We start from the raw sequence: 26306 nt of genomic DNA on the forward strand, positions 1-26306 counted from the left end.
CAACTTTTATAATTCCAAAGCTCTTTACTCCATGCAATAAGATCCAGTCTTGCTTCTTTGAGCTCAATGGATTACTACTTTATGCTTTTCTTCTTTGTTTTTTTTTTCTCCCCTTTAATTACTTAGCCACTCCCTCCTTAGTTATACATTCAAACTTAGGAGTATTTGACTCTATGAATATCTATTTCATGAAAATTCAAAACAACTATTCAAGTGGTTTTATAAACACTATGATACCGTCTTTGATTAAAAACGTTTAAATTCATAGATATATTATTCATTTTAAGAGTTGAGAATACATATATCATAAACATCCAAAGTTGATTTTCAAGGTAACAATAGAAGGAATGTAGCATGAAAACAGAAAATGAACTTGCCACACACAAAAAAAACAAACCGATGATGTACATTCTCAACACAAACACAAACACAAATTACATACTCTAACTATATAGATAGATGGTAACATATCTGTAGAGTGGGAAAACATTAGAGACCTCTTTTTATACCAGATGATCGCTCATCTCTTCCACTCTACCTGAGTTGTCTTCCCTGCAAAACCCAAAACCAATCCAAGAAACACAGAATCACTACATAGATTTTTCTTGTGAGAAGTTTTTGTTTGGCTGGTTTAGAACACTAACCGTTGCCTTCTCTGGCCAAAGGTTTCTCGGTCTTCTTCCCGGTTTTGCCACCAGAGTTTGAGACTCTTGTTGTCTTAGGAGAATCAGAAGTGACCCTTGCATTGTTACCTGAAGACGGTAGTGAGTAACGTCTAGTGGCTTTCTCAGCCCCTTGTTGCTTAGGGGAAGAAGAGCCTTGTTGCAGCCTCAGCTTTGCTTTTGCGGATTTAGTCGCTTGCATATAGCTTGGTAGTCCCGGGGCACTACTCTCTTGACACTCAGCAGCTTGAGTAGTAGTAGTAGTAGCAGTAACCGGAGAATCCTTCTTCACTGATTTTTTATTCTCCTTCCCAGCTGAGTTCTTTTGTTTAGGAGTTCTCTCTTCTTTCACATCCTCCTTCTCCTCAACCATCACATTCTCTTGGCTCTCTTCGATTTGGTTCACCAATGGAGAATCAGGTGGTGCTTCATTGGTTTCCAATGGTCCATGAGTGTGTATTATCTCCACCACAGTCTCCTTTTCCTCTTCATCAAAGGCACTCACAGTCACAGGTTCTTTCAAAGCCAGAGTTGGCTTCTCAATCTCCTTCTCTGGAGATGGTTGAGGTTGGATAGAGTTCTCAACTACAGGGTTATGCACTTTCCTCAAGCCACGTTTCACCTTCTCTAGATCAACTTGAGGAGGCTCTTCTAGTGGTGGTAGCTCCACAGATTGGCTTGTTGAAAATTTGCGGAAGCTGCTGCGTTTTGGTTTCTCAAACTCAAATGATGTCTGTGCAGCAGCGGAGGGACTGTCGAGATTGGGAGCAGGGACTTTGCGAACACTCTTCTTTTGTTTAGCAAAGTCCCCTTCGAACTTCTTCTGAGTTTTCCTGACTGATGTTTTCTTCGGTTGAGGAACTGGTTTCCAGAAGCAAGAGGCTGACCAGTTCTCTAACCAGATAGAGTTGGAAGAAGAATCATTGTCTAAGTGCACAGGCATCACGTTTGGAGATGAAGCTAGAAGCTGTTAAGAAAGACAACATAGCATTATTCCACCAAAGATCTTCTTCTCAACTCCTAGTTTCAGTAATAGCCAATAGTAAGCAATACCTTCTGAGCAAAAGCATTTGCAGTTAGCTTCTTGATTCCAAGGTAAGTATGTGTTTCAACAACAGAGTCTTCAGGGAGTTTATTCTCCTGATAAGACAAAATAAAAAGAGAGTTACAGAACTAAAGTTAAAAGCTAATCACAGAGTCAAAAATGTTGATCATTACCAAGCATCTCCTGTGAACTTCAACACCAATGTCAGAACGTCTGATCTCTTTTCCACGAGCAAGTGCTTGCAATCTGACAATTCCCATAACACAGCACAGAGTGGCAACAGCTTGCCTCCTAACCATGTGTCCGCGGATAAGTGCCTGTAGCCTTATTATACCTTTTAATGCCCAGAAGGCACGTCGAGCCTTCACACATAGAGCTCAAGTTCAGTATACACAAAAAACAAAAACACACCAAGAGCTTTAATAATATTACCAAGTAGCCTCTAAAGGCAGCCTGCAGAGTTGTTGCTGCAATCTCTTGCTGAATTTTGTCTGAATCTGATAGCAAATCATCAGGAATAACAACAGAAGCAGCATTTGGAGATTCTGTTGGCTGGACTTGGACCTCAGGAAGTTGTATCTCGTCGTCTGAAACCAATTCACGTTCTATATTCTGTGTCTCCTCTACCACAGCGCTGGTGGAAACTGTTGCATTACCAAAGAATGGAAGATCCGAAACCACATCGGATTCTTCAATCTTGGAAACAACCACTACCTCTTTTCCATTCACAACTCTCTGCACATGGAAGCATATTAGTCTCTCTATGGCAACTTCTACAAAATTGTGAAACTAATCTATATATGAAAATGCGTTACCTCTTTGTCTTTCGAACCACTAGATTTAGATGATTTCTTTCCAAGTAGTACACTTTTTAACCACCTTGCAGGCTTTCCCATGATGTCCACAACCAAAACTCAAAAACACACCTTCCTGCAATTGATCGAGCAATCAATTTTTATAACCAAAGATTGCAACTTTGGATATTGAAGATATATATAAACAGTTTGTTTATAGGATTCACTATGCTGAGTTAAAAAGGATCAGCCCATATTGTTCATAAAGAAGACTAAGTGAAGAGCCAAAATTCAGAATCATTTGTTCATGAGCTAAAGATTTGTACTTTCTTTTATATAAAAATAATCTCTAATCATAAGGTTTAACAATAGATCACAATCATTAAGCAATGGAATCAAACAAGAAAGAGAAAGAAAACAGAATGATTATACCTTAAAAAGGAAACTAAAATCACCAGATCTGCTTGCAAAAGTAAATGAACCTGATCTCAAATCCACACTACCTGATCTCAGAATCAACAACTACAAAGAACACAATGATCCTAGAAATAAAGAAAAAGAAAAACTCTCCTCAGTAGTTAATTAAAACTATTAACGAGAAATGTCGGTCTCAAACAGAAGCACACGTCGGATCTCCTGTCGGAATCAGACAACAAACTAAGAAGAAGACAACATTTTACCGTGGATGGTTTCAAGGACAGGATTAGCTAAAGCTGCTTCCCATGTGCAATCTCTCTTAGAGGGTTAAGAGCATCGGTGATGAGACTTTAGTTCAGTGACCACGAATAGAGAGAGATAATTTATTCTTTTCTATTTTAAAAATCAAAAGAAAAGAAAATAAATCGATAATAAATGAATAAAAATAATTGAAGAAGGTGAGAAAGTTAGGAGGAGGAGGTGGGTAGTCCCCAGAGTTGTAGCTTGCTTCGGGAACAAGTGTAGTAAACTCAGCTGCGTGTTTCGTAAGCATTTCCAGACACAACTAAACATCATCCTTCTTCGAGTGAGGCGCGTGGTGATCCCTTCTAAGAGTTTTTTGCCAGTTCGTTTTTTTTTTAATTTTCTAAGTCCAGCAGCATTTTGTAATTTGTAAAGTCTTAGGCTTTACTGCTCCTAACGACCAGAATTATTATTATAGAATGAACTGAAGCTTGAGAATACTACAAAAGGTACTGAATAACATTACTAAAAGGTGAAACATTCTCACGCCATACATTTGGTTTAGTTCTTGGAGATTATGAACCAAGTCATATAGTTTTAAACCGAGCTTGGTGGCAGCTTTAGAGCAAACACACCGTTGTGAAGCCAGTCAACCATTGAAAGCCTCTTAAGATCTGTGACTGGAGCTCTTCGTCTCTGGATGCGCTTTGAAATGGAATCAACTGATTGAATGGTGACTATGATTCTTGAATGAAGATCTGCTCTTGTTTTATCCATGGCTTTAGCACTGTGATCCTTTGCGAATTGGTTCCCCTTAGCTGCTCACATATCCAAACATAATTGGACCTTCCATTTTATCCGTTAAATTTGATTCGTTTTGTTATTCGTTTCGATAAAAACCCGGATATCCGTAAGTCTTCGGAGCAAGGCAAATATCGAAAATCAATATTCGTTAAAAACAAAGTAAATCACAAATACTAAAAATGTCAATGTTAGATATCCGCTCCGCTCCGTTACTTATACAAATAGAAGTATATCTACAATTAAATTGAGAGTTGCAAACATATAATTTATATAATTATTATTTTAACATATAGTTTTAATAATTTCATTTATAAAATTACTTATAAAAGTATTAAATTAAGAAAGAGTATAAATCTTTATAAAAAAATACCATTTTCTAAAATTTTATGTTTCATAAAAAATAATTAAATTTTAAATTTTTATGGAACATATAGTTTCACTAATTTCCATTTTTTGTTTAAGATTCTGTAAAGATATTTTTGAAAACAAACTTATATAGTTTTGGTAAGATTTATTTGTATTAAATAAAGTGGATGAAATATTCATAAGTATTCGTAAATATTCATAAATATTTGTAAGTTTTTTCAGATATTCGAAAAACCAGATATCCGTATTTTTCCAAAGCAAAATAAATCGCAAAATCATATATCCGTATGCTATTAAGCAAATCACAAATACTAAAATTTACAGTACTATCCGCTCCATGTCCACCCGACCACCCCTAAAATTCATACTCTCTCCTAGACATCTCACTCGCTTGCACATAAAAACAGATGCAATGTGAACTTGATGCGTACAACATAGAGCCATGACTTAAGGCTTTACCTTGACAACAAGCTCCTAGCTTACTTTCAGAAGAAAAAAAGAAGCTCCTATCTTCAAAGCTGCGAGAAACATTAGTGAGAGATGATTGTTCGTAGATTTTGAACAGTTTCTGGTTTTTGATTTTTCCAAAACCCATTTTTGACCCAATCAAGATTTTTGAGTTTTAGATTTCCTAAAATTTAGGAAAACTAGTTTTTAGAATAACTACCTATTTCTAAGAAAAAGCCAATATATATGTTGTTAAAAAAATAAAGAAAATATATATGTTGTTAAAAAAGAAGAAGCAAATATATATATTCTACTTGGTGCTTACCGTTTGACACTACTATGTAATAGTCACAAGTCACAATCACATACACATAAATATATGATTATATGTGCATAGTTTTGGAACTTTAGTTTCAACAATATAGTTCCAGCCTATTTTTTTATTTAGTAGTGTCACATTTATTAAAAATAATTTATAAGAACCAAATATTTACAGAATAATCAAATAACTAATATCTAAAAATTATAATCAATATTATATATATATATATATATATATATATATATATATATTATAGTTATGGTAAATTTACTAAAAATTATGTTTACACATTTTACTTAAAGCTTATGTACGGATTTCTAAATATATTCTATATACAAGTTTATAAAATAAAATGTATATATATATATATAACTTATGTTTAAACAAAGAATTATTTTTTAAATTTTTTGTTTAAACATAAAATTGTATTATTATTTTTTTTGCTTTTTAAAAATAAGCTGATGTGTGTTTTGGTAATGATATTTTATATTTTATTATTTCCAGAATAAATATTTTACTATTGATTATATTTTCATCATCTAATCTATTAAAACTGAAGTACACTTGGAAAATAACCCTTCTTTTATTTCAATATTTACCAACTTGTGCTACTGGAATTAACGATAAACCTAAGGTCTTAAATTCATTAAGGCTGTTTTAGTCTTTTGCTTACATTAACCTAATCTTTTCTTATTTGATCGATATAACCTTAACCTTCTTGGCGACAAAGAGAACGAGTGATGACGACGAGGACAATGACGAGGGCGTTAAATTCCATTAACGGCGTTGTTCTGTTCACCACCTGCTGGTGGAGAGCTCATCGGAGTTGACTAGCACGAGGCAGAGCTCATCGGAGTTGTCCTGTATTATTTTCATCGGAGCTCCGTAGATCTCACCGTGTGATCATCTCTGTAACTCTCCCTGGCTTATATCTTCATCTATCACTCTTAATCTTTCGATTGATTAGTCTCTCTGTATGGATCTAAGATTTCATGGTGATTTTGCTTTTTTCAGTAAGACGTTTAGGCTTAAAGAACGTTTGTATCCATGTGTTGTGCCGTCTGAGAAAAGAGAAGTCCATGGAAAGGTTTGATTTTTAATCCTTTTTTTTTGGGTAAACATGTTAAATTTAAGTTTGTTTGGATCGTAATTGAAGATACTTTAGGATTTAGATTTTGATAAATTTTGGTGAATGTTGGTAATGAATATGAGAGAGTGACAGTTGGTGTTGTATGTGGCCTGTAAAAATTCTCATCTCCATGAAACAACATTTCATGAGATAGATTCTAATGTTATTTTAGAAGATGGCTGTGAGAACATTTTCCATTTGGATTAAAAAGGATGATATCAAAGGAGAGTGGGATTTCATATTTGTCCTTTTTTGGTAACTAATATAATAATATGCAAGTGATTATTTGCACTACGATTTCTCTTGCATTATTGTGTTATATAAGTTTTCTAGAGGTTTTTGCATATGTATCTTGTGAATGGTTTGGTGGATGCCAATGCTTATGACTTCTTAAAACCAATTAAAGAGAGTAGCAGATTATTGAAATAATTAATCTGCTACAAGAATATACTCAGAATTCATGGTACTCTCCACAAGTGATAGATTTGAGAAGTCACGTGTATTTTAGTTATCTTTGCTCTCTGATAAATGAACGTCTACGACGGGTAAATAGTTTCAAAGCCAAAACTATTTGCCATAATGCTTGCTGAAAAAAATGAAAATTAACCTGTCAAAATGATTTTTTTTTAAAACATAACTCATGCGTGGCAAAATAATTCATGCTTGGAAGTAAGCATTTCTTGAGAATATGACACATCTTTAGTTAAACTTAACAACCGTATCTTAACCATAACTATACCTGAATCTCCATGTAGGTCCATGGGTAAAAGAAATCACATAATACACAGTAAAATTAAACCAAGGAGAAGATCACTACCGAACTTACCAGCATGTGGGACAGTGTTAAAGTCTGGAAATTGGCGGATTCAGACATGAAATATTTAACAAAAATTCACAGGCTTGTGGAAATTTGCTCTTATTCTTCACAAAAAATTCATATAGTTCCATAATCGCGCCTCTGCAATGAAGAATTCACAAAGAGTATTTGAGGAAAACAAAAAGAAGCAAAGAAATCTCATAACAAGAGAAGGTATGTGAACGACACCAGGGAAAACACACGGTTCGACTTTACTTTCACCGTTACTCTCATCCCATTTAGAACTACAACACTTTACTGCAAGATCTGCAGCTAAGTGATTAGTTCCATTGAAATTTGTATGTATTGTCAACCTTTCCATGATGTCACGTAAAGATAGATTTACCATATTTTTAAAAACAGATGAATGTTAATTAAAGAATAAAATGCAATGATTATTAATTAGAGAATAAAAGTGTAATTAAGACAACCATGTATTTTAAATTGTTTTGGCTGTTACAGTTCAATTTTTATAATAATAATAATAATTAATTTTATTTAATGTAAAATAAAATTACAAAAAAAATAAATATTTTCAATAACTTTACTATAAATATAATTTAAGAATATTTACTGTATCTTAATAATAATAAAAATAGTTTATAATATATAAATAGACTAAAATATTTAATGTGTACAAACTGTAGAAACAGAAAATATTTCTTTCATATTCTGAAAGTGTTCTCTATTTTATTATTTCAAATTATGAATTATTGTACCTAAATCTTACAAGAATATATTGGTATGTGTTAATATCAAGTATTAACAAAGTAGATTATGTATAAAAACATAAATTGTTATATATTTTTTTGAAAGAATGTTAAATCATTCATATAAATTTTTGTGTACAGCTTTTGTGACTCTGTTTCTTAAATTTGAACTAAAAAGTTTTTTTATCAAAAAAAGAAAATTTAAGAAAAAATTTTAAAAGCTGAAATAGAATCAAAGAATCTCCTTGTGTCTACTCCCTGTTTTCAAACCACGGTTACATTGCATGGTTAACCTTCCACTTCCAACCATGAATGTAATATGGTTCCAAACCATGCTTTCTTCAATTCCTCTCCCTCCAAATAGTTTGAATGAAGATTTGGAAAACATATCTCAGAAGAAACATGTCATTGCCATTCCCTCCATTATTCGCTAACAGATCCAGAATGTTATTCCAGTCCGTGGGGAACCAAGTACGAAGCAGATTTTTGGTAAGTTTCATCCATGTTTCCTGAGAACACTGAAAACTGAAAAAGAAATGATCTCATGTTTCAATATGAGACTGATATAGAACACAAGTAGCATCGGTATTAGAACATTTTCAAAATCATACATTAATAATGTCAAAAGAACACGAGCAGCGATATAATAGAGTTACGCAAAATAACAAAAATATAAGCAATGTATTTTGAATGTTCAATATAAAACCATAGCTTTATATATAAAAAAAATGAAAAAACATCAGCGCGGGCGCGCGGGTCAAAAGCTAGTATTATTTTAAAAGCAAAAAGCAAAATCTAATATCACCATTCATGTTTTACAAAAAGACTTAAATCTACTGCAAAATCAAAAACCAAAAATCAAAATCTACAATCCAAAAACCATAAATTAAAAGCCAAAAACCAAAAACCAAAATCTAAAAACCAAACAAACAATGGTTCCTTTTAAAGTTTTGTAACTGAAGCAGTTTTTCTGGATTTTCATGTGCTTCCAAATATACCCAATTACCCATGTATTAGCCAATTGTAGAAAAATGTTTAAAACTAAATGGAAGCAATTAAGACAGGAAATGAGCTTTATTAATCTTGGTCAACACGTTGACTAACCATTGTAAAATGTCAATGGCAGCATATGCATATCTATACGCAACCAGCAAAGAAAGTCCTTATAGATCGTGGTCCACTAAAATATGTAGTTGTAATATTAATCACATGTCCATGAAACATTATCCATCATGTTGATGTATGACTAATACAATCCCAAGTCTACCAACCATTTGGAGATATTCTAAGAAGACTTCGTTAAACAAAGAGACAAACTGCTAAACTTAATTATTTATGCAATTTGAAATTGATTAAACTTTTGGTTGGATTTTTTTATAACAATGTCACTTGTATGATTATAAATTTGCAAAATGATCAACTAGATATATACATAGTCATTTATTTATTGGTCTAGACTTACAGCGCTTTTTTTTGGCATCATTTACAGCGTTATAAGCTGTTTTTGGTTAATGATCATAAATGTACATTACAGATCATCTGTTAGTGTGATGTTTACTTGACTTTTAGATCATATTCTGGAGTGCTGAAGGTTAGAAATGCATGTATCTGTTAGCTTAAATCATGTAGTTTTTTTATACTATAATTCAAGATGTTCGATCTATATTATATAGTCAAAGGCTTTCCAAGCCCCTAATCATTGATGTATCGTAATTCCACACTTGCACAATACATCACACGTACAATACATGAAGTGTTGTTGTTGTTGTTGTCAATATACACGAAGTAATACCAAAAATGTATTTTGCATTTGACTTCAGATCCAACAACATTTTGCGTGATAGTAACTATGTATATATATATACACATACAGTATATGCTTTTGTTGATAAAATAAGGTGCATGTAAAAGTACAAGTTATAAATTCAATAAATTAGTTCGTTTGAGATAGACTTGTAACATGTTACATGTTTACAAGAAATTTCAACGATGTTCTTTAGCAGCAACGTCGGCCGGCGGTGGGTCCACGATTTCGGCTCCAAACCTTAATAGTGTTTATTTGTTGAGACAATGATGTATATACCTAAACATAGGCGTTGAAGTTGAATTCTTTTCTAATTACTCGACATTATTATTCTTTCTTTTTTTTCTTCTAATAAACGGATGCACGATTAATTGTTTTTAAGTACGTGTGTTGGTATTTGTTTAAAAGAAAAATAACTACTCAATATCTAATATCTCATTTCAATTTGGTCATACTTTGTTATTTTAACTTGTTTGCTTAGTTCAATTGGATTGGCTGCTGATCTTTCAAGATTTCAGAGTTGCATGCTTGTGTTTTCCGATGGTTTGGAACATTGCAACCAAAAATGTGTACATATAAATTGTAAAAATATTTAGTCTAATCCATTTATGCACAATGCTTCTTTACCCTTGGTCTACAAAACTTCTTTAAGCTGATGTTTTTATACTTTTAATTTATAATTTTGGAATAGATCGCTAAATCAAACAGGAGATTATTTCACTTGGATTTTAATATAGCTTTATATTTGTATATATGATATATGTTGAAGATAAATTTTCGGCATGTTATTAATAATATACAGATTATATTTCTGAATATTAATATAAGAAACTTGCAGTTTTTGTGAATTATTTAATTGGTATAGTCAAAGGATGTATAGCTTGCTTATATAAAATCAACAGTTCCCAAAATAAATTATGCAGACCTTTCAAAAAGCTAAAGAATATCAAAGGAGAACAATGGAGAAGGAAGAGTTCTTGAGGAGTGGTCATGGAAGAGAAGAAAGAAACGAGGAGATGAGAAAACTTGATTCTGATCAAGAACACGACCATATTATTAGATCCAAGGTATCATAATTGATTTTTTTGTTCAATATTGAACTAATTATATGCCATATGTATGCATAAATCAATCCTGGAGTCACATACGCATATTTCATATATAGTTTTCTCACATGAGTTGCTTGGTTAACGGTTTGTTCTTTATCCGAAACTATTAACCACTGATTTATCTTAATCTTCTTCTTTTTTTTGACAACATCACTGATTTATCTTAGTCAATGAAGCTTAACTATATTTGAATTCTTAACTTTTAGTTAGCTAGATCTGTGAACCTCTTAATTGTTACTTTTGTCTTCTTTTCTGGTTTAATGATAAGTTTAATTTGTTGAATCGACGATCATATCTATTTTCAAATTACTATGATCATGTCTGTTACACCAGAGAAGAGTTCTCACATGTGTCACAGCAACAACAATAATTATGAGAAAGAAAGTTGTTTTTTTTGGTAAAACTGAGAAAGTAACCACTATGCATAGGATTTATAAGGCGTACATATCAAATCAATGAACGATTAACCAATCAATAAATGTTTGTATATGCTATATATTTTGATTCCTCATTTATTATAAATGTATGATGAAATCAGTTGGACTCAATTAAAGTCGAAATGGAGGAGGCTAAAGATGAAAACCGAAGGTTAAAATCATCATTGAGTAGGACAAAAAAGGAGTTTGAGATCCTTCAAACACAGTACAACCAATTAATGGTAATAATACATGAAGACCCGAATAAGTTCTCACCAAAAGGCTATAATCAACACAAAGAAGAAGATGAAGACAAAGAAAGAACTAGCGACCGTGAAGAACTTGTCTTGTTGAGCCTAGGTAGACGGTTAAAATCACCGGTTCCAAGTGGCTCAATGACAAATAAAGAAGAGAAAATGAAAGACTTCATGAAGGAAACCGATGATGACAAAAGAATTAATGAACAAGGGTTAAGTATGGGATTTGAATACAAAGATTTGAGTAATCCTAGTGAGAAGTTAGAGGTTGACCATAATCAAGAAAAGACGTCCTTGGAGGTTAGTAACAGTAATAAGATCCAATCAGAGAATAGCTTTGGGTTTAAGAATGATGGAGATGAGCATGAAGATGAAGAAGAGCCATTGCCTCAAAACATTGCTAAGAAAACTAGGGTTTCTGTGAGAGCAAGATGTGAGACACCGACGGTTAGTACGTTAATTACATGATTACTTCACATCTTTTCTTTAGTATGTATACATATGGATACTAACATGTATAGTATAATTCTTGGTTCTCAAATTTTTTGATTGGGTATATATATATCATCACTCAACTAAATGTAAATATTCATTTTGCTTAGTTGGAGAGTGAAACCAAATTATCGTTTGTAGTCTTTAAGCTTTAATCTATTTTAGACAGGAAAACTAAAAAATAGCTTTAATATAGTATGTAAGTTAGAAACATTTTTGTATAATTTTTTTCTTCTCTTTGGTTAAAAGACAATGCAAAAAGGTATTTAACGTTTGCCTTTTTTAAATAAAAGACTTTATTTACTTGGGTTTTTGTTCATGTCATGTAGATGAACGATGGATGTCAGTGGAGGAAATATGGCCAGAAAATAGCTAAAGGGAATCCATGTCCTCGAGCTTATTATCGTTGTACCATTGCACCTTCTTGTCCCGTAAGAAAACAGGTAACCAAATCTAGACAAATAATTCTAAATATCATATATAGATATTATTAATACATTAGCGTTATCATAGATAATCAACCATAACAATCAAATCCCTTGTTTAGGTGCAAAGATGTTCAGAAGACATGTCTATACTTATCTCAACTTACGAAGGAACACACAGCCATCCACTTCCCATGTCAGCAACCGCCATGGCCTCTGCCACTTCCGCCGCAGCTTCCATGCTCCTCTCCCGAGCCTCCTCCTCCTCCGCAGCCGATCTTCATGGCATTAACTTCTCTCTCTCCAGCAATAGCATCACTCCAAAACCACTCCTCCAAACTTCTTCAGGCCATCCCACCGTCACTCTCGACCTCACAACCACCTCCTCGTCCCAACAACCATTCTTATCAATGCTCAATAGGTTCAGTGCTCCTCCTAGTAACGTCCCAAGATCTAATAGTTACCCTTCAACCAATCTCAGCTTTTCAAACAACACCAACACTTTGATGAATTGGGGTGGTGGTAGTAACCGCAATGAGCAATACCGTGCACCTTACGGCAACATTAGCACCCATCAACAATCACCTTACCAACATATGATTCAAACCCGAGCCGCTGGATTATCATTTGACACATTTGGAAGATCTTCCTCATCGTCTCCACATCCCACACAAAACAGTCTTGACAACGTCAATTTCAAGAATATTACTCATGATCAAGTGCAATCTTTACCGGCGGAAACAATCAAGGCGATCACGACAGATCCAAATTTTCAATCGGCCTTGGCGACTGCTTTATCTTCCATCATAGGCGGCGACCTAAAGATAGATAATGTGACTAGAAATGAAGCCGAGAAGAGCCCTTAAAGTATATGTTCTCATACTTTGGTATATGGTTTTCGTTTTAATAGTTTCCTAGTTCATCTATACTTTGGTTTATAATCATAATTTTTAATTTGCTGTTGGAGTTTATGGAGGTAATGTATGTCAAACTTGAACATATATGTGTCCCATCTAACGACATAGTTAATTATTTTTTTCTCTTACGTAAGAATCATGGCATCATCATGGCATCTATATATATTTAGACAAAGACGTGCATACCATAATAAATAAACAGACTATACACTTTATATATTAATTATTCTCTAGTCTATAATTAATATATATGGCGTCGCTTCAATTTTCATCTTATCTCCTGGGAACAAACCATAAAAACATAACTCCACTCCGATCTTCCAAAGCTATTCTCCAGCCTCATCCACCGAATCGTGTCCCTCGAAAAGTTTTTTTTTTTTGCGTTACGTGTCTCTCTATATACCAGTAACCTTTTGCGTCAGACAGAGACCCCTACTCTGTTCGCTGACCATGAACGGGTGTGAGGCTAGCCATAAAGCGCCACTCGGTACGGTAGAGACGAGATCTCTATCAACGGTTACGTCGCTAGCGGCAGCGACGGAGAGTTTGATTACCGCCGTCTCTAACCTTAAGTCCGAACCTCCTCCGTTCTCCTCCGGTATTGTCCGATTGCAGGTACGTTACAACTTTCTCCATTATGTACAAGGAAAAACAGTGAGCTTACGCCACGTGGAGACATTTCATTGGTGTTTGGGATATTGGTCCATTTGCTTGCTCATAATCCTTATCCCCTCAACAAACCCTTATCTCTCCACATCTGAAGACTTTTCAAAATACTATTGACTTTTCAGTTTTCAGTTTATTCCCCTGTAAGCATATAATCAATTAATCACATATTTAATATTTTATATCATATTTGACTGGCTATCACTATATTTTTTTATAAATATTTTAGTATAACATTTTTATATTATTTACAATCACATTTTAATATTTAATTTTATTTCATGTATTTTTTCTTTCAAATAGTCTTTTTATGTATTTATATAAACTTAATTGTATAGATGATTATTAACAATTAGCCGGAAAAAAAGAAGATGATCCAGTTTCAAAAAAAAAAAAAAAGAAGATGATTATTAACAATATCAAGGACTAAAATAGTAGTAATACAAACTATAAAATTTAAAAGATAGAAAAATACCAAACAAAAATGATTAATTACACAAAATGTCTGATATCCAAATTGTCCCGCGCAAAATAAGTGTTCGAGACCTTTTAAGGTTTTAAATGGGATTACAGGTGCCGGTGGACCACCAAATCGGGGCACTCGACTGGCTTCATGCACAGAATGATGCTCTTCCTCGCAGTTTCTTCTCCCGTCGCAGCGACTCTGGCCGTCCAGAGCTGCTACAGGACTTGGCTAGCGAGAATGTGAATGGAACATGTGATGCTAACCCGGTCAGTGTTGCTGGACTCGGGTCTGCTCTATATTTCAGTGATCTTGATCCATTCTCTCATGATCACTGGACATTGATCCGAAGGTAACATCACAGTTTTTTTTTCAGAACCAAAACTATATGAAAGTTTGGTTCTTTATGTTTTTTACAATGTTGTAAAAATCGCTAGCCGGTGGTTAGGCGTCTTATAGAGAATTATCTTTTAGTCGGCTGCCTATGCCTATTTTTTGAATGCCTAAACCTTTTTTTGAAAAAATAGGTTTGAAAAAGTCATATCCCATTTGGACCGATTTTTAGAACACTGGGTTTTTAGTCACTTTCCTCTGTTTCTTGAAAAGGTTTCTGTCTCCGAATTCTCCTCTGATTCGTGCCTACGGTGGACTTCGGTTTGATCCCAACGGAGAAGTTGGTGTTGAATGGGAACAGTTTGGTTCCTTTTACTTTACAGTGCCTCAGGTATGAGAACTTTTGTTTGCCTTAAGAGAGTTTTGTAACCATTATGAATGCGTTTGATTGGTTGATATACACATAGGTCGAGTTTGTTGAGTTTGAGAGAAGCTCAATGCTGGCTGCAACTGTTGCTTGGGAGGATGAGCTCTCATGGACGCTGCACAATGCCATTGAATCACTTGAGGAGACTATGCTTCAGGTTTCTTCTGTAATAGTGAGATTAAGGCGAGAATCACTAGGAGTTTCTGTTGTTAGTAAGAACCATGTTCCTAGTAAAGGAGACTATTATCCTTCTGTAAATAGTGCTCTGGAGATCATTAAGGAAAAATATTCGCCACTAAGCAAGGTACTTAGTTAAAGAAACATATGTTCTTTCTTTCATGAACCTGATGATTTTGGTTTTGGGAATCAGGTTGTGCTTGCACGGAGCAGCAGAATCATTACAGATACAGACATTGATCCTATTGCTTGGCTAGCTCGGTTGCAGGTGTCTATTCTCCCTCGCACATTCTTTACTCTTAAGTAACAACATTTAGGTATTAATATCTCTAATTATTAATATGACAGTGTGAAGGAAAAGATGCGTACCAGTTCTGTCTTCAGCCACCAGGTGCACCAGCATTCATAGGTAACACGGTAGGTTACTTACTCTAGCTATTTATTTATGTATAGAGAATTTGTTAGCACACTGTGGTTTTTAGAAATGATGTGAACTCGAGTGCTGGTTTCTTGTGGAGCAGCCTGAGAGACTCTTCTATAGGAAAAATCTAGGTGTCTGGAGTGAGGCTTTGGCTGCAACCAGGCCTAGAGGTGATTCAGAGGTTTCTGATTTGGAGATAGAGCGTGACTTACTAACCAGGTCAGTTGTTTTGTTTTGTTTTGTTTTGTGCTGCTAACATTTAGGGGATGCAAGTATGTTTATAAACTTCCAGATATGCGTACTGATATTATTTATTTGCAGTCCCAAAGACGATCTTGAATTCTCCATTGTGCGAGAGAATATAAGAGAAAAACTTAGTGTAAGTTCTCCATCAACCGCAGTTCCGTAGAACTGTATAATCATGCCTTTAGTTTGATTTTTGAGGCTTTTTAACAATATAACGTCACTTGTTTTCATATAATAATCAGCTTTATATAGCAGAATCACATCTGATCTTTTGCTTTTTAGGCCATATGTGACAGAGTAATTGTGAAGCCCCAAAAAACTGTGAGAAAGCTTGCAAGAATACAACATCTATATTCTCAGTTGGCTGGTCAGCTTAGAAGAGAAGATGACGAGGTTAGATTACTGTTCTTCATGGTTTATCTGAAATAATTTCATTAGTCTTTTCGAACTCAATTCTTGTTATATTCTCTTAGTCATCATGGCACTGAGTGAAGCAAGCTACAATTTATCTTATCTTATCTTACACCAATATATGTTTTGTCTATTTTTCAGTTTGACATCTTAAATGCTTTGCATCCAACGCCAGCTGTTTGTGGATGCCCAGTAGATGAAGCAAGACTTTTGATTAAGCAGATTGGTATAAGATGCTTTGATTCTTATACCTTATGCTTATACTTGATTAGATATGATATAAGTATGCTTATATACTGAAACTTGGTACATGTTATACTTCTTTTTTGTCCAGAGTCATTTGATAGAGGAATGTATGCTGGACCTGTTGGATTCTTTGGTGGTGGAGAGAGTGAATTTTCTGTAGGCATAAGATCTGCTTTAGTGCAAAAGGTAAGATGTCCGCAGTGTAACACATCTACTGTGAAGTCATTGCATCTATCTGATCTTCTTTTCTTGTTGTGTTCCTCAGGGTCTTGGAGCATTGGTCTACGCAGGAACAGGAATAGTTTCAGGAAGTGATCCATCCTCTGAGTGGAACGAGCTTGAGCTTAAGATCTCTCAGGTGAGGAACTTTGTTCTCAAAACAGTAGTGCAATTTCCATGTCCTTATGAAATTTGTTAACATATTACTATGTGTTTTCTGCAGTTCACTAAGACACTTGAACATGAGCCAGCTTTGCAGACGATCAACTAATGATGATGCTGACCAAAAGAAAATCCTATAAACTGAGAGTAAGGTCCATAACGCACTTACGCACGTTATGATCTAAAGCTGACGTATATTTCCACCACATTCATGAGAAAACGACAAGTTATTTTTATAACGATTGAACTTAATCTGATTATCAGTAAGTGCTAGTGGAATAAATACTTTCAAAATATTGTTTCCAGAACGTGATTGGTTTCTTTTTAAATTAAGTTTGCGTTAATCCAACAAAAAGACATTTTAGTTTATAGTATTTATTTATAGGAAACGAGAAAGATGGGTCTAAACTGTGATCCAAAAGTTAACCTGACCTCTTCCCATCAATCGTATTCTCTTCAAGTTGTTCTTACAATCATATCTCACTATAAAATTAAAATGCTTTATTCCAGTACCAATAATTTAAACGACACCTTTTTATTATGAAATCAATATAAATATTCTTCTACCTCTCACTTTAAAAGTTATAGCATAATTTCAGATTAGATTTAACGTAAAACTTCAATATAAACAAAAGATAAATCTCTAATTCATTCATTCTTCAACATAGAGATATCTATATGACATGAACCTGTGTTGAGGCTCATATTTACCATAGGAAAAAGAAGCATTTACGCGTGCAAATGCGGAGTAAAGAGACGATCATTGCGATAAAAAATGACTTTGCTATAAAATGCATGATTAAAGTATGAAAAGAAGTAACGCTAGCGAGGAGATTGCCTTTACATAATATTTGAATTTTTAAAGCCTGTCAGCTATATTGCATTCAACTTTTTTTTTGAACGGAAAGGAAATTTCATTAATTCAACTACTGGGCTCCAACAAGGGAGATGTCTGAAATCAGCTTTGCCAAGGCTGATTTAGCAAAGGAGTCTACTACAATATTACAAGTACGAGAGACATGTAAAAACGATAAATGGTTGAAGAGAGAGGCAAGGACCCTTATGTCACAAAGGAGACCCGCGATCTCGTTCAAATCGGACCTGTCGAGAGGGCTGAAATGAGGACTAGGGAGTCCGAGAACAAATTGAGATTTGTTAGACCTAAGGATGCTGCTGCGCGGAGAGCGTGCCTTACTGCCAGAGCTTCAGCTATAAGAGCGGAGCCTACAAAAGATCTTGAGGCAGAGTCTTTACATATGGAAGTGTTATCTGCCGATTTAATAATCCATCCAAAGCCTCCACTATGAGAAGCGACATCCCACGCTCCATCAACCCAACAAGTGGGAGATTCTTCACTGGATCGACTTCGTGGAAGGGAAAGGACTTTCTGTGGTTTCGGAATTGACAGGTTAGCTGCTTCTCATTCCTTTGCTTCAATTAAAGCTTTGACCAGAATTTTTGGAGCCAAAGGAATCATGTTTTCAAAAATTGCTTTGTTCCTTGCTGTCCATAGATTCCATAGTATCCATGGTGCTAAGGGGGAATCTGTCAGGCCTATGGGAGGAAGGTTTATTGCTTTCAGAGTGCAAGGCAGCAAAAGCCGGAGGGAGGATGCAGAGGGATCCAAATCCTGCATAGAAATTGGAGCCATCTCCCAAACCTGTTGGGCTATCGGGCAGCTGAACAAGACGTGTATAATAGTTTCCAATGCTCCACAATGTTTACATGGTGCTACATTCGAGATGCCTCTGAAGGAAAGTAGGTTACCTACAGGGAGAGCGTCGTTGAGGGATCTCCAAAGGAAGTGTTGGAGTTTCTTCGACGTCTTCACATTCCATACATTCTGCATCCAGTTGAAGGAGGGTGTAGCGCTGTTAGGAGAAGCCAGTTTGTATCCAGATTTAGAAGTGTAGATACCAGACTTCTCTCCTAGCCAAACTTTGTTGTCGGGAGGCTTTGAAAAACTGGGGTTTAGTAATCTTATAGTATCCTCATACTGAGGCAAAACTTCTCGAATTTTGGGTACATCCCACTCATTGGAGTCTGGGAGTAGAAGATCACAGACCTTGAGGGAGGCTAGCTCTTCTGGGGGGGGGGGGGGGGACCGATAGGAGTTCGAGCTCCTGAAGTAGATAACCATGCATCTGACCACACATTAACTGAGTCCTCGTTACCAATTAGGAAACCCATGCCTTCTTGTAAAAAGTTTCTTCCGCATAAAATACTGACCCATTCATGAGAGGCTCCTTGTTTTGAGGTACTCTCCATAAATGAGCAATCGGAAAAGTACTTCCCTTTGAGAATTTGGGCTACTAGAGAGTCAGGGTTCTCATGAATCCTCCAGGCGAGTTTTCCCAGCAGAGCATCATTGGAGCTTTCAATGTCTTTGAACCCTAGGCCTCCCATGAATTTCGGAGTCGCTAGCTTACTCCATGCTACCCACGCTATCTTCCTCTGATCAGGTGAACTATCCCACCAAAATCTGGTTAAGATTGATTGAATCCTCTTACATAGGGAGATTGAGATTTTGAAACAGGACATATTATGGTTTGGCAGAGCTGAGAGCACGGATTGTAGAAGGACATGCTTGCCTTCACCAGAAAGGAAGTGTGTCGTCCAAGATAGGGAGCGTTGACGAATGCGATCCACTAACCCAGTAAAAACATCTCTCTTACGCCTGCCAAAGGACTCTGGCAGCCCAAGGTACTTCCCCATTCCACCTTCTTTAGTAATTTGTAGTGAGTTCATCACCCTGTCTTTGATCGCCTGAGGTGTTTTTGAGGAGAAGGTTACAGTTGACTTTGTGAAGTTGATGCACTGGCCAGAACTGTCTTCGTACTGCTTTAAGATTCTCGTTAGGTTCTTACAGTTCGACTCATTTGTTTTGCAGAAGAAAACCGTATCATATGCGAACAAAAGATGGTTGACAAAGGGACTTTTTCGTGCCACTTGAAGACCTTTCAGCCCTCCACTCAGATGCGCATTTAGGCACAATCCAGACAACACTTCGGTGCAGAGGATGAATAAGTAGGGAGACAATGGATCACCTTGACGTAAGCCTCTTGAGGGTATGATTTGTTCTCGAGGGACTCCATTGATAAGGCATGAGTATGTGACTGTGGTTACACAATCCATTACTTTCTGGATCCAATTGGTGCTGAAGCCTAGTTTCCTCAAAACCGCATGAAGGAAGCTCCATTCTATACGGTCATAGGCCTTGCTCATATCAGTCTTCACTACCATCGAACATCTTTTGGTTGCGCCAGAACATTTTAAATAATGTAAGGTTTCATGTGTAATCAGTACATTGTCCTGTATTGCTCTTTTTGGAACGAATGCTGACTGATGGTTGGAGATGATGCCGTTTAGGTAAGGGTGGAGTCTTCTCGTGAGGATCTTTGCTATTACCTTGTACCGTACGTTGCAGAGTGCAATGGGACGGTATTCAAAAGGTTTCTTCGGAGCTGTGCCTTTAGGTAATAAGCAAATGTGAGTCTCGTTAATTCGTTCCTCCATCGTGTTTGACTCAAAAAAATTCCGGATTTCCCGATAGATGTCTGGACCTAGGGTGGACCAGAACGACTGGTAGAACCCCGCTGAGAATCCGTCAGGGCCTGGAGCTTTGTCAGGGTTTATCGCGAAGATAGCATCTCGAACTTCTGTTTCAGATGGGACTGCATCAAGGACTTGATTGATATCAGATGTTTTTGCAGGTGAGTGCTCTGTCAATCAGTTGAATGTCGGCTTGGCCTTTTGAAGTGAAGAGTTCCGAATAATACTCTGCGAAAACTTTCCCAATCTCATCTTCTTCAAAAAAGGGGGTACCTACTTCATTTTCAATGACAGTCAGCTTGTTCCTTGCTCGGCGTCCTTTGGTGACGGCATGAAAGTAGGCACTGTTTTTATCACCCCCTTATAGCCATTGAACTCGACTCCTCTGTCTCCAAAATAATTCCTCTGCTTTATAAGCTTGTTCCAAGGCTACTTTTGTTGAGTTAATGGGGTCATTGTTTGGGTTTCTTGCAGAGAGGGCTTCCTCAAGAATGCTTTGGAGCTTGAGGATGGTTTTTGCGCTGTTAGCTTTTTCCTCCTTCGACCATTTGATTAGTTCAGCTCTGACTCTAGCTATCTTTATTCCCACCAGCTCAGAGACCTCCTTTTGCCAAGCTTCTTCTATGATTTTGCGCACTTCGTCGTTTGTTTGCACTCTTCTATCATATCTGAAGGGGTGTCTTCTTCGGGGTTTAGAAGTGTCCAAGTAGGTTACCAAGGGCCGGTGGTCAGAACCCTCAAATCTGAGGTAGGAGCTGCGGGCTGCGGGAAATAGGTCTGACCAAGCGCAGTTCATCATTGTTCTGTCTAATCTCTCCTGTATGAAGTGGGTGTTCCTTTGTCCTCTCCAAGAGAGGCAGCAGCCATCATATTTCAAATCCCATAGACCGTTTTGAGAAACAAAACTACGAAACGGAATGAAGGATCCTTCACATCGGGTAGGACCTCCTACCTTTTCTGAGTTGTCTAGTATGTCATTGAAATCCCCAGAAAGTAACCATGCTGACTCTCTGTTTTGACCTACTGCAGAAAGGCTGTCCCAATATGATGGTCGATTAGCTTGGTTGGGTTCACCGTAGATGAATGTATTATAGAAACAGAGGTTTTTATAGGCCACTGAAGTATCAATGAAGTTTGGGGAGGATGCTATTACGGTTATCTCTACCTCCTTCTTCCATAATAACGCAAGACCTCCACTTAAGCCAGTGGGTAGGATAATGAAATGATGAGGATAAACATCAGAATCAAATTTAGCAACTACAAAGTCATCTTGATTCTTAGTTTCCATGAGAAATACAATGTCCGGAGAGACTGTTTTAAGGAGCTCTCGGAGTCGTAAAATTGTCAAGTCACCTCCCAAGCCTTGACAATTCCAACTCAGAAGCGTTAAGGAATCGGGTTTCGTGGATCTTGAAAATCCACTCTTCCCTTCTTAGTCGCCGGTACTATCGCCATTTTAGGTGGAGCAGAATCCTTATTCAAAGGTACATTAGTGCTGGTGCCTCCTTTGTCCACACACAGTCTCTTCCTTGCGGTACTGGAAGTCCTAGTAGCCAACTGTTTTTTGAAGCTTGAGCCATGGAGAGGGCTAATGTTCACTCTTGACCTCGACTTTCCTCTGGTTGAGGCTCCTCGAGCTGAAGCTGAGGCTCCCCGAGCTGAAGTACCTCTTGTTGCACCTCCCCTGCCTCGCGTAGAAACGCCTTGTGAAGTAGCTCCTCTAGTGGAAGCTTTCCTTTTTGGTGCTTGTCTGGGGGCTGGTATCAGGACGGGGAGGGGTTCATCCTCTTTCTCCTGCTGAATAGGAATATCTTGGAGTTCCAGACGTTGAATTGCGGGGATACGTTCATTGTCTTCCTCCAGCATTTCCGGATTTTGGGAGTTTCCGTCTTCATATCTTACCTCAACATCTTGGAGTCTTGCTATCATGGAGTTTGATAAGCCTCCATATCGCGCAGGATCTTGAGATGGAGGAAGCTCAATTCTTTTTAGAGCCGAGCGTCGGTCAGCAGAGAGGTTCACAGGTTGGGCACCTGTGTGAGGGGGAAGTTCGAGTCTTTCCTTTGCTGAGCGACGACCACTTGAGTGACTGTTAACCTCTCCTCTATCCAGAGCAGGTGGTGTTGTAATAGGGTCCCTTAGTGGCGCAATGGGTGGAGTTCTTGAGGAGTTGGAAGCATTAACCTGAAGGAGATTGCATGAGCGGCGGGAAGGGGATATTGGTCTGTACTCCATTCTCTGGGAAGGATAATGCCTTTGGTTGCGATCATAGGAAGGCTGATTATGAGTAGAGTGGGTCTCTCGGGGAGGAGCTCTATGAGCACCTCTGTTATAGTCCATGGACTGGCCATGAGAGTGGGTTCTCCGTGCCACGTCGTCGATATGAGTGCGGTGCTGGTGGTAACCGGAAGAGACCGGACCTAGTCTGGAGTGTGCTAATCGAAAGGAGCCTACAAGGGAGTCCTTTGAATATGATCTTCTGTCCTCAGAGAAACGAGGAAGTGGTTTCGTCGCTTCAAGGTGTTTTCTCCTTTCGTCAATGTTTCTCAGTGTGTTCCTTTGGCTAATTCCATGAGTAGGGTCTCTGGGTTTGGCCGCTTGGGAGTTTTTTGGACAGTTTTCTTGTTCATGGCTCAAGGAGAAACAGAGGAAGCAATGTTTTTCTAATTTCTCGTATTCGAGATCTACTTCCATAACCTCACCAGAAGGTAGTTGTATGGGAAGTTGCATCTCTAGACACCTCAGGCCATTGATGTGTACTCTTATTCTTCCATTAGTAACATCATCGTCAGGCCTGGGGCCTAACGCTTTACCAATGGTATGAAGAGATATCGTGTTCCAGTGGTGGAGAGGGAGACCATGGATCTTTATCCAAAAAGGAATAAGATTTGGGAAAGAGTTGGAGTTGACTGGTTCCCAGCGATGAATCAAGAGCATCCATCTTTTGTAGTGGTAAGGAGCTTTGCGGAGTACTGAGATGAGGGCTTCTTCGTTTTCGAACCGAAACTGGAAGAGTTCTGGTCCCAGAGCTCTACCCGTAACACGAGATTCCAGATTCCAGTATTGAATGAGCCACTCAACCAGCCATTGGGGTTTCTGAACAGAAGGATTAGTGACCCTACCAATTAGGGTAAGCTTGTTCTCCTCAATGAGCTCTGCGTTGTCGCTTGGTGGGATTTGAATGGGTGTTTTTCGTGGTGAGTTATCATGGTCAGCAATCCCTTTCCCTTTCTCAGAGCGAGAGTAGCGGCGAGATATGGTGACTGTGGGTAAGGGGTGACCACCAGGAAAGTGTAGAAACTAGTGACCCGTCACGTAGCTGGGTGATATTCCTCACTAGGAGGTAACTTAAGAGATCTAACAAGACGTAGTATGCTATATGATTCCTCAAAGAGAACTGCCTGAAATGTCAACCCAAAGTTGTAGCGAGCCGTGGGGAAAGTCGACCGTATGGTTTCAGAGGCAGAATATAGCAGAGAGGACGTTCAGAATCTAGATCCATTGCTTCAAGCGGCCCTCCGACGGTGGTCGGGGGTGAACCCGGAGAGAAGACGTCAAGGATGTTATGGACCGGTGGATACTTGCCAGAAGCAGAAACAATTTGAAAGTTGGTAGCTTTGGGAAGGGAAAAGATACCAGAAACAGTAAGAAACTGTAGAGAAAGGGTCGCTACCAACCTTCCTAGGAATAAGTGTTTGGGAGAAACCTCTCACTAAAAAACGATTCCTATTGCATTCAACTAAAAACCAAACGACCATAAATATTTTGTGTTACTCCTAACGTCCATTATCATTTTTTTAATTGAAAACTACATGTGTCAAACAAATTTTCATGAATGGTAAATCAATGACGGTATCGTCAATTCCGTAATAAAATTTACAACCCTGTCCCCATTCACACTGCGTCCATTTATTGTCGATGTGGTCGATGTTGGTTTATCAAACAACTTTTTTATTTTCGTTTCTTCATAGTTTATAGTAGTACCTACTGCAAAAGATAGATTCGTTGCCCATATTACAGATATAGTAAAAGATAAATTCACTTATTGTTTAAAAGAAAGAGCTTGGAATATTTCACAAGTCACTAGCCATGATAACAAATATATAAATAAGGTATCCAAACTGTAAACTTTTCCTTTATACGAAATAAAAATGGAGTGTGCGTGTGTTCAGAGAAGTGATATGCTTGTATTGAAAAAGGTAATGATCGTAGGCCACCAAACTTTTTCCAATTTTAAGGGACATTTTTTTGTTATATGAAACTAAATAGGTAAAATAAATGACATTTTGTTAAACATAATATAATAAAGAAAAAATAATTGCTGACTAATGAAGTATTGACCCGTGATGCTCAACTTTATGATGTTATGTAGTTAACATCACGAGTTTAATATCATATCAAAAAAATGATGTGTATGTCAGAAACCGTTTACATCTCTCGTTACATCAATTAAAATGTGACGTACCTGACAGTAATTTACCTAAATTAGATTTTGATCCGTATTTTAAAAGCGTAAAAATATTTTTAACAAAATCTAATTTACAAAATCAATATGTTTTATAAATTTTGATAAGTAGTGTTTTAACATTTTTATTTTAGTGTATTTGAAAACAATATAATTATATTATTTTTATTTATATTAAATATAAAAATTATATAAGATATTTTTTAATTCTTTTAATCTGTTTTGGTATGAATTTTTAATAAAATTTCTGTAATTCATTTGATTAATTGTGTGATATATACTTATTTGATAAAACAATCAATACTATTAAAACAAGAACATGTCCTATTGATAATAGTTGAGTCCAACTTAAAAAATCTAATTACATTAAAAATACATTTTATTATATATATTTTGTAACCACCATTTCAGTTCCATAATAATAGGAACCCACTAATCATTCTTTCTTTTGCTAATAAATATAAATACTACATTTTATCAGTTACAATTGTTAAAACCAATCTCGAGGCCCCAATAAAAACATAATAAAATGTGCTATTTATATTTGATTTACTAAAAAGGGTAATGGACTTACATACGTACACAAAAAATTATGATGGGGGCATGAAGCTAAACCACAAATATGTTTAAAAAAAACAAAGATCAGAATTATAAATGGATGCAGTTAAAATGAGAAAATATATATAATAATTTTGCCAAGGAAAAACACAATATATACTTTTTAGTTTTGATCACCATTTTCTTCATTAAAATTAAACGATATAGTAAAAGCATTATCAAAATTTAAAGAATCACAAATCATATAGTGTATTCAAATTATATACCATTAAAAATATATCAAAAGTTGAATCATTTTAAAACAAATATAATCAGATTTATATGGATTTTTATCCGGTCAACCACTGTCCAATTGCGAGTTAGTAACAGATTTTATGATTTTTACGGATTTATCTGGTTTTTAAATATCGAATTTTAACTAAATCTGAACCATACTATATACGGGTCACCGAATTTACCGGTTCGACCGCGGGTCTAGATCGAATACAAAAACATTGGTAAAAACTATTAAAACCCCTGCAAATATATATTTTTGATTTAGTCTAAAATATACCAAGTAAATCTTATGTCTCATCAATTCAAAAAATTTAATTCTTATAAAATACATAAGAAATATAAACTGATGTTGTGAGATAAGAATATACATACAAAATCTCAAATAAAAAATTGATAAATTATGTAATTTTAAATAAAAAATATACCCGCCCTTTTAAAGGGCGGGTCAGAATCTAGTTTACTATAAAAC

At 36.3% G+C, this 26306-nt stretch overlaps 3 protein-coding genes across 6 annotated transcripts; 2 read left to right on the forward strand and 1 right to left on the reverse strand.

The window, feature by feature from the left end:
• Nucleotides 1-255: 255 nt before the first annotated feature.
• Nucleotides 256-3981, reverse strand: LOC106431851 (protein IQ-DOMAIN 30). 4 transcript variants are annotated; one of them, XM_013872688.3, is made up of 8 exons: nt 3182-3428; nt 2934-2983; nt 2523-2637; nt 2140-2442; nt 1881-2069; nt 1716-1802; nt 645-1629; nt 256-552 (listed from the first exon to the last, which is right to left on the reverse strand). In XM_013872688.3, the coding sequence occupies exons 3-8, from the start codon at nt 2601-2603 to the stop codon at nt 521-523; spliced, it is 1677 nt and encodes a 558-aa protein (XP_013728142.1). In that variant the 5' UTR covers nt 2604-2637; nt 2934-2983; nt 3182-3428; the 3' UTR covers nt 256-520. The 4 variants fall into 4 exon arrangements, with proteins under 4 accessions (XP_013728142.1, XP_013728138.1, XP_048622412.1 ...); XM_013872684.3 differs by having other exon boundaries at nt 2934-3043; nt 3182-3407; XM_048766455.1 differs by having other exon boundaries at nt 2934-3023; nt 3182-3353.
• A 185-nt stretch (nt 3982-4166) lies between these two features.
• On the forward strand, nt 4167-13191 carry LOC106431844 (probable WRKY transcription factor 61). The gene is made up of 4 exons (XM_013872669.3): nt 4167-10666; nt 11247-11828; nt 12203-12316; nt 12421-13191. The coding sequence occupies exons 1-4, from the start codon at nt 10517-10519 to the stop codon at nt 13162-13164; spliced, it is 1590 nt and encodes a 529-aa protein (XP_013728123.2). The 5' UTR covers nt 4167-10516; the 3' UTR covers nt 13165-13191.
• A 34-nt stretch (nt 13192-13225) lies between these two features.
• LOC106431845 (isochorismate synthase 2, chloroplastic) lies at nt 13226-17355 on the forward strand. The gene is made up of 13 exons (XM_013872670.3): nt 13226-13830; nt 14455-14696; nt 14951-15068; nt 15145-15408; nt 15475-15549; nt 15630-15698; nt 15803-15921; nt 16024-16081; nt 16231-16341; nt 16501-16585; nt 16694-16791; nt 16871-16963; nt 17048-17355. Exons 1-13 carry the CDS (start codon nt 13666-13668, stop codon nt 17093-17095), a joined length of 1545 nt encoding a protein of 514 aa, XP_013728124.1. The 5' UTR covers nt 13226-13665; the 3' UTR covers nt 17096-17355.
• The last annotated feature ends 8951 nt before the right edge of the window (nt 17356-26306 follow it).

This window comes from Brassica napus, chromosome C8 (genome assembly GCF_020379485.1).
Source record: "Brassica napus cultivar Da-Ae chromosome C8, Da-Ae, whole genome shotgun sequence".
NCBI lineage: Eukaryota > Viridiplantae > Streptophyta > Magnoliopsida > Brassicales > Brassicaceae > Brassica > Brassica napus.

What these genes read in the sequence shown, in the direction of transcription:
- LOC106431844 (XM_013872669.3), top strand. Translation starts at nt 10,517, where the DNA reads ATGCAGACCTTTCAAAAAGCTAAAGAATATCAAAGGAGAACAATGGAG. An exon ending in ACCATATTATTAGATCCAAG is followed by an intron (nt 10,667 to 11,246) that starts GTATCATAATTG and finishes TGATGAAATCAG; the next exon opens with TTGGACTCAATTAAAGTCGA. An exon ending in CAAGATGTGAGACACCGACG is followed by an intron (nt 11,829 to 12,202) that starts GTTAGTACGTTA and finishes CATGTCATGTAG; the next exon opens with ATGAACGATGGATGTCAGTG.
- LOC106431851 (XM_013872687.3), bottom strand. Translation starts at nt 2,603, where the DNA reads ATGGGAAAGCCTGCAAGGTGGTTAAAAAGTGTACTACTTGGAAAGAAA. An exon ending in GTGGTTCGAAAGACAAAGAG is followed by an intron (nt 2,443 to 2,522) that starts GTAACGCATTTT and finishes TTCCATGTGCAG; the next exon opens with AGAGTTGTGAATGGAAAAGA. An exon ending in CTGCCTTTAGAGGCTACTTG is followed by an intron (nt 2,070 to 2,139) that starts GTAATATTATTA and finishes CTATGTGTGAAG; the next exon opens with GCTCGACGTGCCTTCTGGGC.
- LOC106431845 (XM_013872670.3), top strand. Translation starts at nt 13,666, where the DNA reads ATGAACGGGTGTGAGGCTAGCCATAAAGCGCCACTCGGTACGGTAGAG. An exon ending in CCGGTATTGTCCGATTGCAG is followed by an intron (nt 13,831 to 14,454) that starts GTACGTTACAAC and finishes ATGGGATTACAG; the next exon opens with GTGCCGGTGGACCACCAAAT. An exon ending in TTTACTTTACAGTGCCTCAG is followed by an intron (nt 15,069 to 15,144) that starts GTATGAGAACTT and finishes ATATACACATAG; the next exon opens with GTCGAGTTTGTTGAGTTTGA.